This window comes from Puma concolor, chromosome C1 (assembly GCF_028749965.1).
Source record: "Puma concolor isolate L17-30 chromosome C1, mPumCon1.1.hap2, whole genome shotgun sequence".
NCBI classification, from domain to species: domain Eukaryota; kingdom Metazoa; phylum Chordata; class Mammalia; order Carnivora; family Felidae; genus Puma; species Puma concolor.
Genome location: NC_141674.1, coordinates 53,092,812 through 53,116,896, shown reverse-complemented (window position 1 = coordinate 53,116,896; position 24,085 = coordinate 53,092,812). Strand labels below are relative to the sequence as shown.

General features: G+C 37.0%; 1 protein-coding gene across 4 annotated transcripts in view; it reads right to left on the bottom strand.

The window, feature by feature from the left end:
* Positions 1-24,085, bottom strand: part of UBE2U (ubiquitin conjugating enzyme E2 U) — a 63,176-nt gene that overhangs the window by 5,556 nt on the left and 33,535 nt on the right. For 2 of the 4 annotated variants that reach the window (XM_086717193.1, XM_086717195.1), the window contains 2 exons: positions 23,307-23,388; positions 12,208-12,302 (listed from right to left, as the gene is read on the bottom strand). In XM_086717193.1, the coding sequence (XP_086573319.1) occupies positions 12,208-12,302; positions 23,307-23,388 (177 nt within the window). Of the gene's footprint in view, positions 1-12,202; positions 12,303-23,302; positions 23,389-24,085 lie in introns of those variants that run through there. The other 2 variants (XM_086717194.1, XM_025912467.2) reach the window with 2 other exon arrangements.

Genomic DNA, 24,085 nt, shown 5'->3' with positions numbered 1-24,085 from the left:
TTGTAAACAGGGAAATAAACTGATTACACTTTAAAGGAAGAATATAGACATAGTATCAATATTTCTCAGTATTTCCACTCAGCATGGGGAACTTGTTTTCTAGGAATGTTTAATCCTAGTTGGTGCTATTTATATTTTGCTTACCTCTACAAACTCATTGCATTTCCCTCCCATCTGCATAGCCGCCACCAAATTCATTGCCTAGTAAGGGATCTAGGACAAATTCTGTTGGTCTCCTGTTCATTTCCCTAATAACATATCAAATAAACCTCGTAATATTCATTGTATTCTAGTTATGCTATGGACAAAGGTTATAAGCAAATTGTTCTCTTGGTCTTTTGCTTTATAGAAAGATTTGTAGGGAGCTATGAATTTAGACGACTGCCATTACTCTGGGAGAATCCTGAGGTCTCCAATGATTGAGTTTTTAGTTTTGTGTTTTAATATTAATCTCTAGCTTTCATTAACTTAAATGTAAATTCTGTCTTTCCCTTGAGAAAACTTTCTACTTTATTTTCTAAGAACACATTATTGATGGACTAACTCTAGTTCTTCCTAACCTATATTTGGGCTATTCTGAATTTGCATGTTTTTGGGTACGAAAAATTTAGAGCCCCGTTCAAACCAATTTAAATGATAAGCAAATGTCTTATCTCACAGAAGAAGAAAGTCAGACGTCAGGCAGGGTTCAATGATCCAGGGACTCAACAATATCATTAAGGACCAGTTCTTTCCACTGCTCTGCTTTCCCATCTTTGGTGTTGTTTTCATCTTCAGAGTCACAGCAAGAGAGCTATAGCCATTCTAGTACTCACATCAGACATGGCAACATTTGGAGATAAAAGGAGGTCTTTTTCTCCAGAGTCTCAGTTTCAAGAGTAGGAAAACCATCTCTTGAAACACTCAGTATACATCTTCTCAGGCAGAATTGTGTCACACACTGCTCCTAAGCTAGTCCCTGGTAAGGGAAATGGGATTACCATGATTGACTCACACCAGTTGTTGGCCAGGAATGAATGTTGAGAGCCAATCACTTTGACCATTTGCCTCCTAGTTCCTGCCATGTTAAAAACAAAAGCTAACAACCAACCCTCCACCAAAAACCAAAACCAAAACAAACAAACCAGCCAAACAAACAAATAAACAAACAAAAGCAAAGCCTACTAGGAAGCATAAAAAGAAATCCTGGCTAGAATAGCAGAGCATAATGTAAAACAAATATAAAAAATGTTTCCTTATGAGACAGAAAAAAAATATTATTTTCAACTTCCTTCCTCCAAAAAATCTTAAGTATTATAAATCCCTTCAAGAAAACTTGGACTTACTGGTTGGAATTAATAACAAAGGTAGAAACTCTGTTACTATGTTAACAAAATAACTTAAGAAGGCACAAACACTAGGTGCGCCTGGGTGGCTCAGTTGGTTAAGCATCCAGCTTTGGCTCAGGTCATGTCTTGTGGTCTGTGAGTTCGCGGTCCATGAGTTCGAGCCCCATGTCGGATTCTGACTTGACAGCTCAGAGTCTGGGCTGCTTCAGATTCTGTGTCTTCCTGTCTCTCCGCCCCTCCCCTGCTCACGCTGTCTCTGTATCTCTCTCAAAAATAAGTAAAGATTAAAAAAAATTTTTTTTAAAGCACAAATGCTAATTGCCATATAGTTTGTATGCATTTCTGGGGATGGATCCTGGAAACTCTGCTTCTTATATAAATTTTTTACATCTGAAAATAATTTAGTTGGTAAAGATATTAAAATTTGTTCTGATTGGAAAGCTCTGATTATTGCCAAACGGTTTATTTCCATTTACTTCGGTGTTAGGCTTCAGTTAGGAAAACAGAGGCAATATAGATAATACAAGAATGAGGAGTTTCATGTAGAAAATAGGGATTACACAGGTGTGGGGAGACATAGTGGGAAGGAAGATCTGGAAGGCAACAGCTGGAGAACTGGAAAAACAGTCACTATCTACCTTAGCCTGATGTGGGAAAACCAGGAGTTCATGGGGAAGTACAAGGGACTTCATGAATCTAGCCACCCAAAGTGGAACAAAAATTGTGAGTTCACAGAGATATTTGTGAAGCCATCATATTTGTAACGTGAGAGTTTGTAAAAAGTTGCATGAAATTGCTGTCTGAGGAAACTGACGATTTCTCAGGAAAAATGGCCTCTTCTTTCCTCCCACCTCCTAAATCTCTGATGAATTTTTTTCATTAGCCAACTATGATATGCTAACCCCCTCTACAAAAGAGGATCATAGAGTTCATCATTTATTTCAACCAAGTCATGCTTCCCTTTCATATGCTGTATAAGTTCACTGTTGCTACATAGTAAACAACCATAAAATCTCAGTGACCTATAACAGCAAGCATTTGTTTAGATCACACATCTGCAGGTCAGCTGGAGACTGGCTTATCTGGGCTGGGGACAGCTGGGAAGGTTGGCTGGGGAAGCTTGGCTCTATGGTTTTCATCTTTCTCTGTAATCACAAGGCTAGTCAGACATGTTCTTGTGATGGTGGCAGAAGTGAAAAAGAGCGAGCCAAATAGCACAAACACTTTCCAAACACTGGCCATACCACACCCACCAATATTCCAGTGATCAAAACAAGTCACATGGCAAAATTTAAAGTCAAGGGTCAAGGGAGTACACTTTGTCCATGGAGGTAGAATAGGATAGAGAGTGAGTATTTCTGAACAATAATCTAATTTACCATAACCTTTTATATAGTGTCTCTTCTTAGCAGTAAGATTAGACACAAAAGACAGTCTACCTCATTTCCAAAGAGGACAGGTCCAGCACTGGAGATCTAATTAGTTTCTAGATATTCCTTAAAGTGTTTTTTCTTCCAGCTTACCTTTCTTACTATTCCACTCATCATGGGTTTATTTACTTTCTTCCAGGATCAGAGCTGCTACAAGCATAACCACTCTACTTCATTGCAGTATTCATTCACTCATTCATTTATGAGCACTGAATGGCTACTAGATGAGGTGCTGTGCTGTGGCAGATTGACGGGTAAGCAGCCCCTTTCCAAAGGGGGTCATTTTCTAAGGATATTGGCAGTAAAGAGACTTATATGACATAGCATGTGTGGAGGACAAACTGTAAGGTGTCTTATCATGATCCCCTCATTCTAGTGTTCACATTTTTATGTCAACTCATAAATTTAAAGTATGGGTGGGACGTATTACTTCTAACCAAAAAAATATGACAAAGTGATGGAATCTCACTCCTCTGATTATGTTACATTACATAAGACTCCATTTTGCTATCAGACTTGGTCTAAAGACTCTCCTTGCTGGCTAGTGAGGTGAGGTAGTAGGCTAGGTTGGAAAAGACCACATGGCAATAAACTGCAGGCAGCCTCTAGGAGTTAGAAGTGGTCTTCAGCACACAGCCAGAAAGAAGCTGGGGCCTTAGTCATAAGGATAGAAGGAAGTGCATTCTATTAACAATCTTAGTTTGCTTGCAAGTAGCCCTTCCCCATGCAAGCCTCCAGATGACTCTGCAGTCCAGCTCACACCTTGACCACAGCTATGAAGATTCCAAGCAGAGGATCCAGCTATACCATGCCTGGACTCTGGACACACAGAAACTGTGAAACAATAGATATGTGCTATTTTAAGCCATTAAGTGTGTGGTGATTTGTTGCCTAGCAATAAAAAAGTAATAGGAAGGGGGAGTTAAGATGGTGGAATAGACCCTAAGCTTGTCTCATCCCTGAAATGCAGCTCATCAGCATCAAATCATTTGGAACACCCAGGAAATTGATCTGAGGATGAACGCAACAATATGCATAATTTAAGCCAGATAATGTGGCAGGTACATGGTATGGAGAGGTGAATTGGGGAAGTTAAAGGCTGCGAAACTGCAAAGAGTAGGGAGAGTCATGAAGAGAGGACAAAGAAAAAAAGAGAAAGGGGGAGAGTGCAGTGCATTTGGATCATGCAAGAAAAGCACTCCTCCCACAAGTAGCTAGAGAAAGAGAGAAAGAAAGAGTGAAAATGCAGGGGACTGGATGAGAAATCTGTTCCCCAAAACCATTGATGGGGAGAAAGGAAAGGGTTTCAATACCACAAGGATTCTATAAACAGTGGAGTGCAAAGTCTGAAGTTTTAAAGCTCAGTGCTTGGTGGTGCTCCAATGAGGAAGCAGGACGAATTCCCAGGAGCAGACAGGGTGGTCGGAGGGGTCCAAGGGCTACAAAGGGAGAAGTGGTTCTTCTGCTTGGAGTGCATTTGGTAGAGGCCATATGGCTTCCCCAAAGCCCAAAGTCCTGGTGGACCTGGAGAACTGCCATGTTTACTGATACTAGAACAAAGACACCAGAATGCAGCAAAACCTGGCACCAACTGTGTGTTATAATTTACCATAAACTCTAAGCCTCTGCCACTGTGTGATTGTGCAAACATTTTCTAGGACAAGCCAGCTCTAGGGCATTACTTGGCGAGACCCTCCCCTAGAGAATCAGTGTGGGTCCAAGCCATGGGGGTCTCTGAAGTGTGGGGTTTTGAAACACAGCCCCATCTGAGATAAAACTCTAGAGGGAGGTACCACTTGGCAGGCAGACAGCTTGGACACAGGCAGGGTAAGGGTGGGGAGTGGACAGAAGCCTGAGACAAAGGAGGGATACTTGATCATAGGTCTGTGAGGGCACAAAATTCCTGAGCCAGAGACTAGAGAGCTGGGTGAAGCCATTTTCACCTGTAGTACACATACATAGATTGACCCCAGTGAGCTAAGCACCACCACCAAGAGAACAGAGCTGTTACACCAAGTCCTGCCCACCTGCGCCTTCCAGAGACATATTCCAGAAGACAGTCTCTTCCACCTGTTTAGTCTGTAGACTATAGTGCATTGTAAAGTTTCATTTCTAGGGGAAATTGGATGTAACTTCATTTGGGTTTCATTCTGTTTGCTCGTTTGTTCATTTTCTTTTCTTCTGCTTTTGCTTATGTTGTTTCCTTTTTTTCTTTCTCTTTCTCGGATACAGAAAGAGGAAATTAAAAAATTACTCTATTTTATTTTATTCTATTTTATTATTTAATTTTTTAATTTTTAAAAATTTTAAACTTTTTTTTCTTCCTTTCTCTTTTTTCTCTTTTCTATCAAGCTTCTCTCAACAAGCAGACTGAAACACACCTAGGATCTATCTTCCTTTATTCAATATTTATTGTTGTGTTTTTAATTTTTATTTTAATTTTTATTTTATTAAGTTTTCTCTTCCTCCAAAATGACAAGACAGAGGAATTCACCACAAAATAAAGAACAGGAAGAAATGACATCCAGGGATTTAATCAACACAGATATAAATAAGATGTCTAACTAGAATTTAAAGCCACAATTATAAGAAAACTAGCTGAAGTTGAAAAAAGCATAGAAGACACCAGAGAATCCCTTTCTGCTGAGAATAAAGAACTAAAATCTAGTTATGCTGAAATTAAATATGCTATAACGGAGATGCAATCTTGAATGGATGCTGTGACGGCAAGGATGGACAAAGCAGAGCAGTAAATCAATGAAATAAAAGATAAAATTATGGAAAATAATGAAGCAGAAAAAAAAGAGGGAAACAAAGGCAAAAGATCACAATACAGAACTTAGAGAACTCAGCAACTTATTAAAGAGGAATAGCATTCATATCATAGCTGTCCCACAAGATGAAGAGAGAGAAAAAGGGGCAGAAGGTTTATGTGAGCAAATAATAGCTGTAAAGTGTCCTAATCTGGAAAAGGACATAGACATCAAAATCCAAGAAGCACAGAGAACTCCCATTAGATTCAACAAAAACTGACCATCACCGAGGCATATCACAGTCAAATTCTCAAAACACACAGACAAAGAAAGAATCATGAAAGCAGGAAAGGAAAAATAGTCCTTAACCTATATGGGATGACAAATCAGGTTTGCAGCAGATTTGTCCACAGAAACTTGGCAGGCCAGAAAGGAGTGGCAGGATATATTCAATGTGCTGAATTGGAAAAATAGGCAGCCAAGAATTCTTTATCCATCTAGGCTGTCATTCAGAATAGAAGGAGAGATAAGAGTTTCCCAGACAAACAAAAACTAAAGGAGTTTGTGACCACTAAATGGAGAAAAAAGACAAAACAAAACTAAAAAGATCAAAGCAACAAAGACTAGAAAGGACCAGAGAACATCACCAGAAACACCAACTTTACAGGTAGCACAATGGCACTAAATTCATATCTTTCATTAATCACTCTGAATGTAAATGGACTAAATGCTCCAATCAAAAGACACAGGGCATCGGAATGGAAAAAAAAAAAAAAAGACCTATCTATATGCTGTCTACAAGAGACCCATTTTAGACCTAAAGACACCTGCAGATTGAAAGTAAGGAGATGGAGAACCATCTATCATACTAATGGACATCAAGAAAGACAGAATAGCCATGCTTATATTAGACAAACTAGATTTTAAAACAAAGACTGTAACAAGAGATGAAGAAGGGCATTATATCATAATTAAGGGATCTATTCACCAAGATCTAATAATTGTAAATATTTATGCCCCCAACTTGAAACACCCAAATATATAATCAATTAATCACAAACATAAAGAAATTCATTGATTATAATACCATAATAATAGGGGACTTTAACACCCTATTTACAGCAATGGACAGATCACCTAAGCAGAAAATCAGTAAGGAAATAATGTTTTTGAATGACACACTGGACCGGATGGACTTAGCAGATATATTCAGAACATTTCATCCTAAAGCAGGAGAATACACGTTCTTCTCAAATATACATAGAACATTCTCCAGAATAGATCACATACTGGGACATAAATCAGCCTTCAACAAGTTCAAAAAGATCGATATCATACCATGCATGTTTTCAGACCACAATGTTATGAAACTCAAAATCAACCACAGGAAAAAATTTGGAAAGACAATAAATACTTGGAGATTAAAGAACAACCTATTAATGGGTTAATCAAGAAATTAAATAGGAAATTAAAAAATACACGGAAGCCAATGAAAATAAAAACATGACAATCCAAAACTTTTGGGATGCAGCAAAGGTAGTCATAAGAAGGAAGTATATAGCAATACAGGCCTTCTTAAAGAAGGAAGAAATATCTCGAATACAAAACCTAACCCTACACTTAAAGGAGCCAAGAAAAGAACAGCAAATAAAGCCCAAAATCAGCCAAAGAAGGTCAACAATAAAGATTAGAGCAGAAATCAATGATATTGAAATTAAAAAAATGAAACAGTAGAACACATCAATGAAACTAAGTTCTGGTTCTTTAAAAGAATTAACAAAATTGATAATCCCCAGCCAGATTGATCAAAAAGAAAAAGGAAAGGACTCAAAGTAAAGGACTCAAATAAATAAAATCATTAATGAAAGAGGAGAGATCACAACCAACACCCCAGAAATACAAACGACAATAAGAGAATACTATGAGCAATTATTTGCCAGCAAATTGGGCAATCTAGAGGAAATGGATAAATTCCTAGAAACATATAAACTACCAAAACTGAAACAGGAAGAAGTAGAAAATTTGAATAAATCATCACCAGTAAAAATTGAATCAGTAATAAAAAATCTCCCAACAAACAAGAGTCCAGGGCTGGATGGCTTCCCAGGGAAATTTTACCAAACATTTAAAGAAGAGTTAATACTTATTCTTTTGAAGCTGTTCCAAAAAATATAAATGGAAGGAAAACTTCCAAATTCATTCTACGAGGCCAACATTACACTGATTCCAAAACCAGACAAAGACTCCACTAAAAAGGATAATTACAGGGGAGCCTGGGTGGCTCAGTTGGTTAAGTGTCCAACTCAGCTCAGGTCATGATCTCACAGTTTGTGAGTTCAAGTCCTGTGTTGGGCTCTGTGCTGACAGCTCAGAGCCCGGAGCCTGCTTCAGTTTCTGTGTCTCCCTCTCTCTCTGCCCTTTCCCCACTCACACTCTGTCTCTATCTCTCTCAAAAATAAATTAACATTAAAATATTTTTTTTAAAAAAAGGAGAATTATAGACCAATTTCCCTGAGGAACATGGATGCAAAAATTCTCAACAAGATAGCACCAAATCGAATCCAACAATACATTAAAAATACATTCACCACGATCAATACATTGATCAGAACAATACATTCACCACAATCAAGAGGGATTTATTTTTGGGATTCAGGGCTGGTTCAAATTCCACAAATCAATCAACATGACACATCACATTAATAAAGGAAAGGATAAGAACCACATGATCTTCTCAATAGATGCAGAAAAAGAATTTGACAAAATACAGCATCTTTTCTTGATAAAAACACTTAAGAAAGTAGGGATAGAAGAAACATACCTCAACATCGTAAAGGCCATTATGAAAGACTCACAGGGAATATCATCCTCAATGGGGAAAAACTGAGAGCTTTACCCCTAAGGCAAGGAACAAGACAGGGATGTCCACTCTTAATGCTGTTGTTTAACAAACATACTGTTGGAAGTCCTAGCCTCAGCAATCAGACAACAAAAAATAAATAAAAGGCATCCAAATCAACACAGAGAAAGTCAAACTTTCACTCTTACCGGACAACATGACACTCTAGGTGGAAAATCAGGAAGACTCCACCGAAAAACTGCTAGAACTGATACATGAATTCAGCAAAGTCGCAGGATATAAAATCAATGTACAGAAATCAACTGCATTTCTATACACCAATAATAAAGCAGCAGAAAGAGAAATCAAGGAAACAATCCCATTTACAATTGCACTGAAAACCATAAAATACCTAGTAATAAAGCTAACCTAAGAGGTAAAAGATCTGTGTGCTTAAAACTATAGAAAGCTTATGAAAGAAATTGAAGAAGACAGAGAAATGGAAAAACCTTCCATGGTCATGGATTTGAAGAACATATATTGTTAAAATATCTATACTACCCAAAGCAATCTACACATTCAATGCAATCCCTACCAAAATAGCACCAGCATTTTTCACAGAGCTAGTACAAAGAATCCAAAAATTTGTATAGACCCAGAAAATACCCCGAATGGCCAAAATAATGTTGAAAAAGAAAATCAAAACTGGAGGCATCACAATTCTGACTTCAAGGTATATTACAAAGCTATAATCATCAAGACTGTATGGTACTGGCACAAAAACAGACACTCAGATCAATGGAACAGAATAGAGAACCCAGAAATGGACCCACAAATACATGGCCAACAAATCTTTGACAAAGCAGAAAAGAATATCTAATGAAAAAAGAATGTTTTCAGCAAATGGTGCTGAGAAAACTAGACTGTGACATACAGAAGAATGAAATTGGACCACTTTCTTATACCATACACAAAAATAAATTCAAAATGGATGAAAGACCTAAATCTAAGACAGAAAACCATTAAAATCCTAGAGGATAAAACAGGCAACAACCTCTTTGACCTCAGCCACAGAGGTCAAACTTCTTACTAGACATGTCTCTGTTGGCAAGGGAAACAAAAACAAAAATGAACTATTGAGACCTCATCAAGATAAAAAGCTTCTGCACAGTGAAGAAAACAATCAGCAAAACTAAGAGGCAACCAACGGAATGGAAGAAGATATTTGCAAATGACATATCTGATAAAGGGTTAGTATCCAAAATGTATAGAGAACTTATCAAACTCAACACCCTGAAAACAAATAATCTGGTGAAGAAATGAGCAAAGGACATGAACAGATACTTTTCTAAAGAAGACATCCAGATGGCTAACAGACACATGAAAAGATGCAAAATATCACTCATCATCAGGGAAATACAAATCATAATCACAATGAGATACCACCTCACACCTGTCAGAATTGTTAAAATTAACAAGTAGGCAACAACAGATGTTGGTGAGAATGTGGAGAAAGGGGAATGCTTTTGCACTGCTGGTGGAAATGCTAACTGGTGCAGCTACTCTGGAAAAAAGTATGGAGGTTCCTCAAAAAATTAAAAACAGAGCTACCCTATGACCTAGCAATTGTACTACTAGGTATTTATCTAAAGGATACAAAAATGCTGATTTTTAAGGGGGCATATGCACCTAATGTTTACAGCAGTGCTATCAAAAATAGCCATAGTATGGAAAGAGCCCAAATGTCCATTGACTGATGAATGGATAAAGAAGTGGTATGTGTATACAATGGAATACTATTTGGTGATCAAAAAGAATGAAATCTTGCCATTTGCAACAAAGTGGATGGAACTAGAATGTACTGTGCTAAGTGAAATCAGTAGGAGAAAGACAAATATATGATTTTACTCATATGTAGAATTTAAGAAACAAAACTGATGAACATAGGGGAAGGGAAGGAAAAATAAGACAAAAACATAGAGGGAGGCAACTGTAAGAGACTCTTAAACACAGAGAACAAACCGAGGATTGCTGAAGGGGTATTGGGGGGGGGATGGGCTAAATGGGTGATGGGCATTAAGGAGACACTTGTTGGGATGAGCACTCAGTGTTTTATATGTAAGTGATGAATCACTAAATTCTACTCGGGAACCATTGTTATGTTATATGTTAGTGTAATAAGTTAGATTGTCTTTAATTAAAATCCAATTTTAACTTGTATTTAAGAAAGAAAGAAAGAAAGAAAGAAAGAAAGAAAGAAAGAAAGAAAGAAGGAAAGAAAGAAAGAAAGAAAGAAAGAAAAGTTATGGGGAATGATATGGCATGGCAGAAGTGCTGCGATAGCCCACAGGGAAAGTTTCGTAGAGAAGGTAATACCTGAACTGAATCTCAAAGCACGGGTAGGTACTAGAAAGGAAGAAAAGGTATTTGGAGTGGCAATATGAGAAAACACAGCACACTTCTCAATTTTTTTGAAATGAGGTAGAAAATAGTCATGAGCCACTAGGTCAGTGTGGGGTTTAGGGTAAGAGTGGGAGAGTGGGAAGAGATGCCACTGGAAAGGCAGACAGATATTAGAACATTAAGTAAGGACTTTGCCATGCCAAAGAGTATAAGTTTTATCCTGAATGAAGTGGGGAACAAAATATTTTAGAATCAAAAAAACATAAGCAGATGTGAGCTGTGGAAAGAAGTCTGACAAAGCACGGACAGGAACTGCTATAATCATCAACTGAACCAAAAGATCTCTTCCACTGGTGCAGATGTGGGGATGTGGGGAGGATAGAGATTGCAGAGAGCAGGGAGTTCATGAGGGAAGCAGAGTAAAAATAGAAAAAGCAATGTTTCTTACCAGTGCTCGCAGGTACCCTGAAATGTGGAAGAAGGCAGAGTGGGATAGAGAAGGCTGAGGCTGGTGAGTTAGACGAGGAAATCTGAGTGGTGCACAGATACAAGACGGAGGAGAAGTAGAATCCAACCCAGGGAAAAGAAAGTCACGAGATAGGAAAGCGGGGCTCTTGAAAAACCACTAGCTGAAGGGTGCTGCCTGTCCCTGGAATGTCTGTGTCATTATGTTTGAAGGACAGGTATCAGGGAAATGCGATAACTAATACTTTTAGTACTTCCTGTTGACAAAGAATGTTGGCATACCTGGAGTCATTTAGTCACAAGAATGCTATGTGTTAGGGCAGAATATTAGAAGCAAGTATTTACTGAACACCTTCTATGGACTCAGTACTGGCTGAGGATGAAGAAACTGAAATGCAGAGTTTAAGTGACTTTCTCATAATTGCACAGACCTGGTATCTAAACCCAAGTTCTCTGACCCCGAATGTCTTGCTTCCCCTCCATAGTAGTGGATTTCTATTATAAGTTACCAGCTCTCTTCCTGCTCAAGACCCATCCTCAACTTACCCCAAATGTTTCTTTAAAAACATTAATTTTAAAAAGATCACCAAACTCAACTAACATTGTTCCTTTCCCTTCAGCCATATTGCATGTATCTCTGAATCTACAATGATCTTCAGAGATCAATTTATTTAGTGTTTTTCTTGTTTCGAGTCCTTTTACACATCTTGAAACTTAGCCTTAGATTTTCAAAGAGTGTATTAACCTATTAAAGGGTGGCAAACTTAAAAGTGTAAGTAATTCAGGCTTTTTTCAAAGCTCCAATTCTTATGTAAGTAATTTACTGAATTTATTTTCTTAGAGTTAAATAACCTTAAAAGGAGAACACGAGATTAGGCCTCACAGATTTAAACTTATCTGAATTGAACAAAAATTTAAATGTATTGGGGTAATGACTAATATTTTAGTTCTAAAAACAAAGCAAAGCAAATAGGCTGAAATCAATTTACTTGGAGTGGGGCAGAGATGAACACTTTCCGTTGGATAACTGGCTTTGTGAGGCCTTCTGCTTTCTCTGGCAAGCCGAGCCATAGCAGCAGCATACCTGGAATAAGAAAAAGAAGAAGTTATCTAAGTTTCCAAATGAATTCCAGGTAGTGTACGTTACTATTGAGAAAGATAGGGCCAAACATATCAAATCTGACAGACCAGCAGAGCAATGAGGTTTGATTCTGGCGCCCTTCTGAGCATTCACTACTATATTAGTGAACGGAAATTATTCTAGTATATTTCCTAACAGCAGAAAAGCAGACAAATATGGTGTAATATTAATACTGTAAAAGTAGTAAAACCATCAACTGGTAAGGCAAGGTGCATTTGTTTCCCAGGGCCTCCATAACTAATTTATTTTCATATAGTTCTGGAGGCTGATTTTTTTTTTATTTTTGTAATCAGGAATCGATGTTGAAATATTCTTCCCCTATTGAGATGATCATCTGATTCTTTCTTCTATTTTACGTTGTTCAAATTTTTCAAATATTAATCCAAGGTTACATTTCTGACATAAACCCCACATGGTCATGTATAATTATCATAATTATTTATTATATTATTACATTTATGTTATATTTATTATAATTATATATATGGGATTTGATTAGCTAAAACTTTTGCATCTATGTACATGAGGTGTATTTATGTGTAATGGGTTTTTCTTTTCTTCCTGGTAGTGTCTTTGGTTTTGTTATTGAGGTAATGTAAACACTATTTATTTTGTTTGGTTTTTTTACTTAAGTTTTCAAAAATTCCAATATAATTAATATATAGTGTTATACTAGTTTCAGGCATACAATATAGTGATTCAATGATACTATACATTATTCAGTGCTTATCATAAGTGTACTCTTAATCCCCTTCACCTATTTCGCCCATCCCCTGATCCACGTCCCCTCTGGGAACCACCAGGTTATTCTCTATAGTTAGGAGTCTGTTTTTTTGTTTTGTTTTGTTTTGGTTTGGTTTGTCTCCTTTTAAAATTTTGTTTTGTTTCTTAAATTCCACATATAGAATCATATGGTATTTGTCTTTCTCTGACTGACATTTTTTGCTTACCACTGTACTCTCTGGATCCATCCATGTTATTTGAAATGGCAAGGCTTCACTCTTTTTTATGGCTGAGTAATATTCTACTATACATATATATATATATATATATATATATATATATGTATGTATCCATACACACACGCACACACATATACATATATACATACATACACACCACATCTTCTTTGTCCATTCATCAATTGACGGACAGTTGGGCTGTTTTCATAGTTTGGCTATTGTAAATGAAGCTGCTATAAACACAGGGATGTATATATCTTTTTGAATTACTATTTTCCTATTCTTTGGGTAAAATACCCAGTAGTGGAATTACTGGATCATATGGTATTTCTATTTTTAATTTTTTTAATGTTTAATTTTTGAGAGAGAAAGAGACAGAGCACAAGCAGAGGAGGAGCAGAGAGAGAGGGAGACACAGAATCTGAAGCAGCCTCAGGCTCTGAACTGTCAGCACAGAGCCTGACGCAAGACTTGCAGCCAGAACCGGAGATGGTGACCTGAGCCAAAGTTGGACGCTCAACTGACTGAGTCACCCAGGCGCCCCTATTTTTAATTTTTTGAAGAACTTCTATACTGTCTTCCACAGTGGCTGCACTACTTTGCATTCCCACCAACAGTGCATGAGGGTTCCTTTTTCTCCCTATCCTTGCCAACACTTGCTGTTTCTTGTGTTTTTTATTTTAGCCATTCTGACAGGTGTGAGGTGATTTCTCATTGTGGTTTTGATTTGCATTTCCCTGATGATGAGTGATGTTGGGTATCTTTTCATGTGTCTGTTGGTCATTTAGATGTCTTCTTTGCAGAAATGTCTGTTCATGTTTTCTGTCCATTTTTGAATTGATATTTTTTTTGGTGTTGAGCTGTATAAATTTTTTATGTATTTTGAATACTAACCCTTCATCGGATTTATCATTTGCAAATATCTTCTCCTATTCAGTAGGTTATCTTTTAGTTTTGTTGATTGTTTCCTTTGCTGTGCAGAAGTTTTTAATTTTGATGTAATCCCAATAGTTTTTTTTTTTTAATTTCCCTTTCCTCAGAAGACATACCTAGAAAAATGCTGCTATGACCAGTGTCAGAGAAATTACTCTCTGTGCTCTCTTCTAGGATTTTTATGGTTTCAGGTCTCACATTTAGATCTTTAATCCATTTTGAGCTCATTTTTGTGTATGGTGTGAGAAAATGGTCCAGTTTCATTCTTTTGCACATAGCTGTCCAGCTTTCTCAACACCATTTGTTGGAGAGACTTTTTCCCATTGTATATTCTTGCCTCTTTTGCTGTAAATTAATTGGCCATATAATCATGGGTTTATTTCTGTGCTCTTTATTCTGTTCCATTGATCTATATGTCAATTTTTGGGCAGATACCATACTGTTTTGATTACTACAGCTTTGTAGTAGTGTATCTTGAAATCTGGGATTGAGATACCTCCAGTTTTGTTCTTTTTCAAGATTGCTTTGGCTATTTGGTGTCGTTTGCGGTCCCATACAAATTTTAGGATTATCTGTTCTGGTTCTGTGAAAAATGCTACTGGTATTTTGATAAGGATTGCGTCAAGAGGTAATGCTGACTTTATAACACGTATTGGGAAGTGTTCTCTTTTATATTTTCTAAAAAAGGAAAATTTTGTATTTTGTATACATTGATACTATGTTTTCTTTTAACGTCTGGAAAATTCATCAGTGAAGCCATTGGGCTTGGAGTTGTCTTTGTATGAAGGCTTTTAACTATCAGTTCAATTTCTGTATTAGACACAAAATTATTCAAGTTATCCATTTCTTTTTAAGAGAGACTGTCATTCACTTCATCTATGTAGTTGGATTTGTTGGTCTAAAAATGTATTTTACCTTCATTTTAGAGAAATATTTTCAAGGTGTATAAAATTCTAGGTCAATAATTTCTTTCAAGAACTCTAAAATTGTCATCAATTATCTTTTAGTGGTAAAGTTTCTGCCATAAAGTTATTGGTTGTTCTTATCTTTGGTTCCTCTGCATGCAGTGTGTGTGTGTGTGTGTGTGTGTGTGTGTGTGTGTGTGTGTGTTTATCCTTTGCTTTGAAGATTTTTCTCTTTATCACTTCAGCAATTTGATTATGATGTACTGTACCTTGGTATGGTTTCTTTATATTTCTGTTTCTTGGGATTCATTGAGTTTCTTGGTCGCTAAGCTTACAGCTTTCATCAGATTTGGACAATTTTCAGGCATAATTATTTCTTCACATATTTTTTTCTGTCAGTTCTTGTCTGGGACACCAATTATGTGTAACTTATACCACTTGATATTGCCACACAGCTCAATGAGGTGGCTTTTTTTTTCCCAGTCTTTTTTTCTCTATGTTTATTTTCAAGAGTTTACGTTGCTCCATGGGTAATTTCTTCTACAATATCTAATTTGTTGTTCTTTCCCAACAGTATATACTTACATTTTTAATTTACTTTATCTGTAGATATTCCATTGGCCTTTTATATATCTTCCATTTCTCCTCATTATAATCATGGTATTTTTTAGATCCTTGATGTATAACAGCTGCTTTAAAATCCATACCTACTAATTCGATCATCTCTATAGTTTATGGATCTTTTATACTGATAGATTTTTATTTTGGTTATGGGTTATATTTTCCTGCTTATTTTCCTGACTGGTCATTTTGTATGGGATTCTGGATGTTGTAAAATTTACTTTGTTGGGCAATGAATTTTATATATTCCTTTAAATATGGTTGTTTCAGCATGCAGCTCAGTAACTTACAAATCAATTTGTATATTCAAGGCTTGTGTTTAAGATTTCTGATGGGTCTAGAACAGCTGTTATGGGGGAACTAATAAAGCTACATGTTCTTGGAAAGCAGCTTTATGTACATGACAAGAGTGATAAATCTTTCCATCTGGGGATCTGATTTTTTGTAACATGTTCTAAGGGAACTTCTTGGCTTCCTTCCTTTTCCTTCTTCCAGACAGAACACAATCTAATATACCTCTGGGAAACCACAGCCCTCTTCAATTTCACCCCTGCTCAGACCAAGACCTAAGCTAATCTACATACCTTATTTCTGTGGCCACAGTTGGGGGATGGGTGGGAAGGATGCTGATGGGGAGGGCAAAGAGGGAGAGGGACACAGAGAGACCCCTCTCTGTTCTACGTGGGAGCAGAGCCAAAGGAACAATTCTCTCTCTCTCTCTTTGTTTTAAAGCCTAATATGTGTTTCTGACTCATATCAAAACCCCCTTTTTTGGAGAGATGAAGGAGGAAGCAGCTTTAAGTCATAGTATTTATAACATAGAATGCCCCACTAGATTCTGTGCTACCACTAGAAATCATGGTAAAGTTTTGGGGTACATTCTGAGAGAGAAGTTAATTAAATGAATTAAACTCATAAAAAATGAATAATAAAAATATGTGAAATTCATTAAAAAAACAGTTGAAAGGACTGGGTATGTTTACTCTGAAAAAGAGAATACTTAAGGGGAAGTAGGAAAAAGGCACAAGAGCTATTTTCTGAGACTCAAAGGATAATTCCACAAAAAAGAAAGGCCTTATTTGTGTTGCTTCCAAGGACAAGTGGAGACACTTTGATTTCTGCCACAACATCATCCCTTGACCAGGCCTTCCACCCAAACCCAAAGCCATCCCTGGGTTCTCAGGGTCTGAGCTGCTGCTCGGTCTCATAGATAAAAGCCCAGGTTGTAGCATCTGGCAGGCCTAGATTGGAATTTCAGCTCTGTCACTTACAGAGTGTATAACCTTAGGGAACTTTAAAAAACAAACAAACAAACAAAACTTTTTCTCTAACCCCTCTTTTTTTTTTTTTTTTTTTTTTAAATTTTTTTTTTTCCAACGTTTATTTATTTTTGGGACAGAGAGAGACAGAGCATGAACGGGGGAGGGGCAGAGAGAGAGGGAGACACAGAATCAGAAACAGGCTCCAGGCTCTGAGCCATCAGCCCAGAGCCCGACGCGGGGCTGGAACTCACGGACCGCGAGATCGTGACCTGGCTGAAGTCTGACGCTTAACCGACTGCGCCACCCAGGCGCCCCTCTAACCCCTCTTTTAAAATGGAGATAATTTCTCATTTCCGAATGGTTTTGCAGGCAAATGTAAAAACATATAGTAAGTATTCAATAAAAATCTGTTAAATGAATGAAAGAAATCTGTAATAGTTGAATGTCATAAGGTGTTAGATTTAAGCTAGAAATAAGGGAGATTCAAGCTATTTTAATGCTCCTTGAAGTACTGAGCTCCCTGTCTCTAAAAACCATCCAAACAGAGACTAAGTAGTTGCTTGGCAGAAATGTTTTAAAGTTTTTTTTTTCCCCTTTGTCTATATTTTTTTCCAAGTCTTTATTTTAAAGGGAACATTTCCAATGTCCATTCTAATGCTAATTCTCTCTTTAACCACAAGATGGCACTCAAGGTTCAATCTTTGAGGAGTCAAAGCCAGCATTCTGCCTTAAAAATGCATTAAATATAGAATTATGTAAATCTATAAAAACAATGTTTAACTTCAATAAGCCTGAAAGGATAGTACAAACATACATTAAATTAATGTATTATGCATAAATATTTTCTATATAACTAGAGAAAAGGGAATCATGGTATGCTAAAGAAAAATCCCATATTTTTGTGAGTTAGAACACTCACAGACTCAGATACAGGAACTTAGAAATAATATATATTAACTCATTAATTTCAAATACAGTACAGTAATGTCTGGGTGGCTCAGTCAGTTGGGCATATGACTCTTGATTTCAGCTCAGATGATGATCTCACAATAAATAGTGACATCGAGCCCTGCATCAGGCTCTGCGTTGGGTATGGAGCCTGCTTGAGATTCTCTCTCTTTTTCTCTCTCTCTTTCCCTCTGCCCCTCCCTTGCTCACACACTCTCTCTCAAAATAAACAAATAAATAATAAAAAATAAAATAAAATACAGTACAACTAGATCCATAGTATATTTTATAAATATAAGAAAGTTTTACAAAGGAGAAAGGAGCACATATTGTTTAATAAGAGAATTTGAGATTGACCCCAAAAAACTTTTTCCACAAAACGTAGACTTGATTTGTGCTTGCAATTGGGTAGACAATATTTCCACATTACCTGAAAATTTTAAGCTTTTAATAAGCCTATATCAATGGGCGAGTAGAAATAATTTAGTTTTCAAATACAATACATGTGCTGTGTCCATATAACAAGGAAGTGGCTTCCCCTGGAGTGCAAGTTGATTTGCTATGGCTTTTTTTTTTTTTTAATGTTTATTTATTTTTGAGACAGAGAGAGAGCATGAACGGGGGAGGGTTAGAAAGAGAGGGAGACACAGAATCTGAAGCAGGCTCCAGGCTCTGAGCCATCAGCACAGAGCCCGACGCGGGGCTCGAACCCACGGACCATGAGATCATGACCTGAGCTGAAGTCGGACGCTTAACCCACTGAGCCACCCAGGCGCCCCAATTTTCTATGGCTTTGAAGGAGGCTGATGGGCACCACTGTGGAGTTACACTTAGCGGTACAGCTGTCAACTGTACAGCATGGCCAGTATTACATTAGGAGAAGAAAGAATGCCTGGCACACAGTAGATGCTTTGCCATTTAGTTCCCATTATCTCTGTACCCCCCATGTGTAGACAGGAGCAATATTCTTTTTGAAAGCTACAAAGAATGCAAGACTCCAGAAAGGATAACTTTTGTTTAGATAACTTGCCGTCTGACAAAGCTTAGATTATTGGCACAGATATTTCCACTACCACATAAGTGATCACCAGCCATAGAGTATGACATAAACAGTTTTGTAAGGAAGAATATTCAAAAGAACAGCTTGCACTGCTTTCTGATTTTGTATCTTTCACTATTTCTCCAAAGAAAATAAACACAAACTACTGATTAGCCTCTAGATTCATATTCTTTACCATGTCTTCGTAGAAATAAAGCATTTGCTTGAATAGTCAAGAGACAGGCAAGGCAATGGGGGAGAGAAAAAGGCCTTAGAAATGATGGGATGACCAAACCAAATGATCAATTCATGAATATTCATGAGCTGCTTATAACGACAATGGTTTCCTAGTAATACTAAAAACATGTATAAAACTTAAGAATTTGCAAAAAATATTCCTAACAGTTCATTTATATTTCCAATTTTCAATCACTCTTCTGCCATCATGCCCTCAGAATTCCCCAAACAGAACCATTATCTATTAGAATTGGCCTTAAAAGAAGTCAGCATCTACATTTAATTTTTCTAAAAATTAACCGCCTTCACATTTAATTCAACTATTAAGTAGGGAAAAAGGGTAAGTATGCATCATTCAACAAACATGACTGAGTGCCTGCAAGATGCCAGGTCCCGTACTAAGGTCAGGGAAAACAAAGCTACAATAATGGCCTTGCCCTGGTCATTCTCCATAAACAGATGAATGTCTACACTGCAGTTGCTGAAACAGCCCGAAGAGTGCTATGGAAGGAGAGAGTGGGAGGATGTGGAAGCCTGAGTCAGGGACCCTTTCACAAATAGATGTTGGGCTGGATCTTCACGCCATCCTTGTGATGGACTTTGTCAGGCAGGAGAGATGATTATAGAGTGGAGAAGAGAAAAGAACCATGTGTATAATGGAACTAAAATAAATGTGGTCACAATAGGTGGCGCTGCCTGTTTCCTAACCTGGGAAAATGTTACCATTTTTACCTGCTTATGACAGAGACTATTTTCATTGTGTGAGAAGTTGGGGAGGGGCGTGGGTTTTTGTCTCCCCTCTCCTCAGGAACTAATATTTATTGAGTGTCAACACTATATGATTATATTTATAAACAATCTCACTCAAGAGATCAAATGCAAAACTACTTTGCAAGGTAACTAATGCTATCTCTATTTAACAGCTAAGGAAACAAGCTGAGAGTGGGTAAGAATTTCTCTAAGATCTGTGTGACCCTAAAGCCCATGCTTTCCCCCATGCTACCTCCAAAGAAAGATGTTCCATTTGAAACTGGAACTAGGGCCACAGTGGACAAAGCCTGAATCATAGTGAATCTTTCGAGTACTTACTGCATACCAGATACTGTTTGAAGAGACTTGCATGCATTAATGTATTAATCCTCACAATCTCCTTGAGGGGTAGGTATAGTTATTACTGCCATTTAACAGATAAGGAAACTGAGGCACAAAGAAGTCAGATAACTTGCCCTGAGTTGGTCAAAGAGATGGTAATTGGCAGAGCCAAGATTGAAGTGCAGACAGTCTGGCTCCCTGGTCCCTGTGCTTAAGGATTCCACATTCCACCTTTTCACTCAGACCAGAGCCTAACTCTAGACCACCAGCAAAGACCCTGCTGGGAAACATATCCCAGGCAGAAGGCACAAAGTGGTGAAGAGGTCTTATGTCCCGAAATAATAGTGAGAAAAAAGAACTTGGTGTGGCTTAAGAATCAAGTCTTGATTGATGAGGAGTTGCGAGGACAGTAGGAGGAGGGATATGAAGCAGGAAAGATAGGTCTTTCTCCTTAATACTATGCAGATGAAAGGTTGTTAATTTGCATTTTCTGGTTTTTTTAAAATAGGAAATTTCAAGGAAAGCATTTTCAATATTAAAGCAGACAAATGCATAATGACATTATATTACATGCATATATAGACCAATTACTTGCTTGCAAAGATGCTCAACCATTTTCTACTTGAGACTCTATGAATTGACCACTTTATTATATTGTATTTTGACTAAACATGAGACTTCTAATAATTATTTGAAAAGAAGTTGGTGCAACATACGTTAGGTTTTTGTAACCTCTTGTGGCATATTTATGCCACAATAAAATTATTCAGCTAAATGTAATATCTTTTAAAAACTTTGTTGTTTTTAAACTAATCAACTCCAAAATTTGAAAGAAGCAATTATCATTTGATCTAAATATATTCTCATCAACCACCAGATGGCATAAGGTGTGAGAGTTTTATTCTGACAGGGTCAACCACACACATGATAATTTCAACTATAACTTCAAAATAATGTATTTGGAAAAATGTTCTAGCACTCAAACAGCTCACAATTATTTCAGCCATATGTAGAAGTGGATGGATAAGTTGAAAATGACATAGTCCTACTTTTTCTAAATTTTGGGTTCTGTGGGACGCTGGCATTACATAATGAATCAATGATCAAACAAATAAAACAAAGCAGTTCTGTTACAGGAAATAAAAAAGGAAGTCATGTCAAAACAAAATTAACCTTATGTTCTAAATAGCTTTCTTTAACTCTAAATGAAACTTGAAACATGCCTTCATGAAAAAACCATGCTTGTATGCTTCAATTTCTGCTGTAAAAAAACTTTTTCTATGGCCTATAATTTATTCTGAAGGTAGAAAAGTATCAAATGCAACAGCTTTTCTCCACTCTGGCTTGAAGGGAAGCTGTCACAGAAGTCAACTGAAAAAAAGAATATCCAGGTGAAAAACCCAATCTGAACTATGATGTTAAAAAGGAAAATATATATGTTTTAAGAACCTCAATTTCTTTTTAAAAAATTTTTAAATGTTTATTTTTGAGAGAGAGAGAGAGAGAGAGACAGAGAGAGAGATTGAGAAATAAGGACACAGAGAGAGGGAGACACAGAGTTCGAAGCAGGCTCCAGTCTCTGAGCTGTCAGCACAGACCCTGAAGCAAGGCTCGAAATCATGAACCACAAGATCATGACCTGAGCTGAAGTTGGACTCTTAACTGACTGAACCACCTAGGCGCACCTAAGAACTTCAATTTCTACCGAAATTCAAAACACTTTACATTATTTTTATTAATCCTGTATATCCTTCTAGAAATAAACAATCACATTGATAACAAGCCAAAACTGAGGTAAATGAGGTAAATGCAAAAAATACAAAACAAAACTCCCCTAGTGTTTAACTCCCTTAGTGTTGTGTGGCACATTCACCAAGTCCTTTGAAATAAGCACACCAGAATAAGTAACTACGATAGCCTAGTCAAACCAGAGAGCTCAGATGCAATCTTTTTCCAGCATGATGAAAAGGCAAAACTGCCTTTAGGAGTCAAGAGACCAAAGATGAGATTAAGATCTCTTCTCTAATGTGGTCTAATAGTCAATGATTTCTGAAGATACTATAATAATTTTATATTTTATAGATGCTTCCCCATTAGATGAAATATATTTGGTTCTTGAATGAAAAGTCCATGGATGATGAAAAGATATTTGGAACTATGAGAAGGATGAAAAGCTAACTGGTGACACAGAAACAGGATGTACTTTTTGTTTTTTTGGTTTTTTTTTCTGATTTCTAAGTCATATGATAATGAGGATAATGGGAATTGGAGTAAGAGAAGTAATGCGGAGGGTGTTGTGAGAGTCCTTCACTGTGGCACATGTCCAACTTTATTTTTGGCCGTCAATAGGTGAACATTAATAAAGGGAACCCTCATTAAAGTGAAGTTGGGGGGCCAGAAGGTGGAGCCCTACTACCCAATTTCAATTACAGGAAGAACTGTCCATTATAGACCCCAACAGAAGAATCATCAGCAGGAAAGAATCATCAATTACAGATACCAACAGGGAAAGATGTACATTGCCTCTCCTATAAGAAACTGACTGCACCAGCAACTTAGCCAATGAGAAACTGTCATCATCCTGAACACGTGCTTTCAAAACAACTCCTCTCAACTTATTCCTTCTCTATAAAATGATGTTCCTCTCCCTTTGTTTGTTGGACTAGCCCTGTGGTTTTGACCTGGATTTCAAGTCCTAGATTGCAATTCTCTGCTATTCCCGAATAAACCCATTTTTGCTGGTCAAATAAATTTTAAAGGTTAACAGTAGCAAAGATATTTCCCACCTAGGTTCATAGGAAAGGGAAAAAGATGCTTCTTATTCTCGTTCTTATGTTTAGAAAAGGGCATCCGTTGTTACTTCCAAAGACTTCTTTTGATGGTTCAGCTAGACAGTAGAAAGTAGAATGATAGATGTTTTGAGTTAAGAAGATAATCAAATTACTTACTTTAGATTCCATTCTCTAGGATGTTTTAATTCAAGTTTCTTCCATTTATGATACTCTCCAATAAAATGTGGATCTTCAGGCACTGAAATTAGAGTTTTGAAAAAGGTTCAAAGTTTAAAATAATTCACTTTTCATTAAGTTGATATGTGGCAATGATGTACACTATATAGTTCAAGCCAAATTACAATGCTCACTTTCCAAATTTCTTCCTTTTACTTGAACTTTGTATTATTGGATATTTGAAATAAGTAGATTTTTCTTCAAAATTTCCATTATAATGACATTTGTTTATATATCTTTTATAGTAATGAAGAAGGTGTTAAAATAACTCATATAGAAACTACAGACACCACAGTTTAACAAAATTCAAACTCAGCACCAGAAGTAAAAATATAAAAGTGACATTATAGGTCTTGATCTTTCACAAAGCAAGAATCTACAATGGATGATCATCCATTCCAGCCTCTGAATGAATCCCTTGCCAACGACAGAAAACTCTCCTCTCTGTTGTTGGGAAACTGCCTTTTCCATTGTCAGACATTAAGGTCACAATGTCTTTCCTTAACCTGAGTGCTGAGTCTTTACTGGTCCTAGTTCAGATCTCTGCAGTAATACTGACCAGGTTCATCCCTTCCCCATGTGAGAGAGTCCTTCTAAAATTTGAAGATACCTATCAGAGCCTCAGTTCCCCCAACTTTATCTTAAGATATGGTTTTCTAGGGACCTAATCATCCTCACCATCCTGGTGGTGAACTTTGCTAACGTTCCTATTAAAGTTT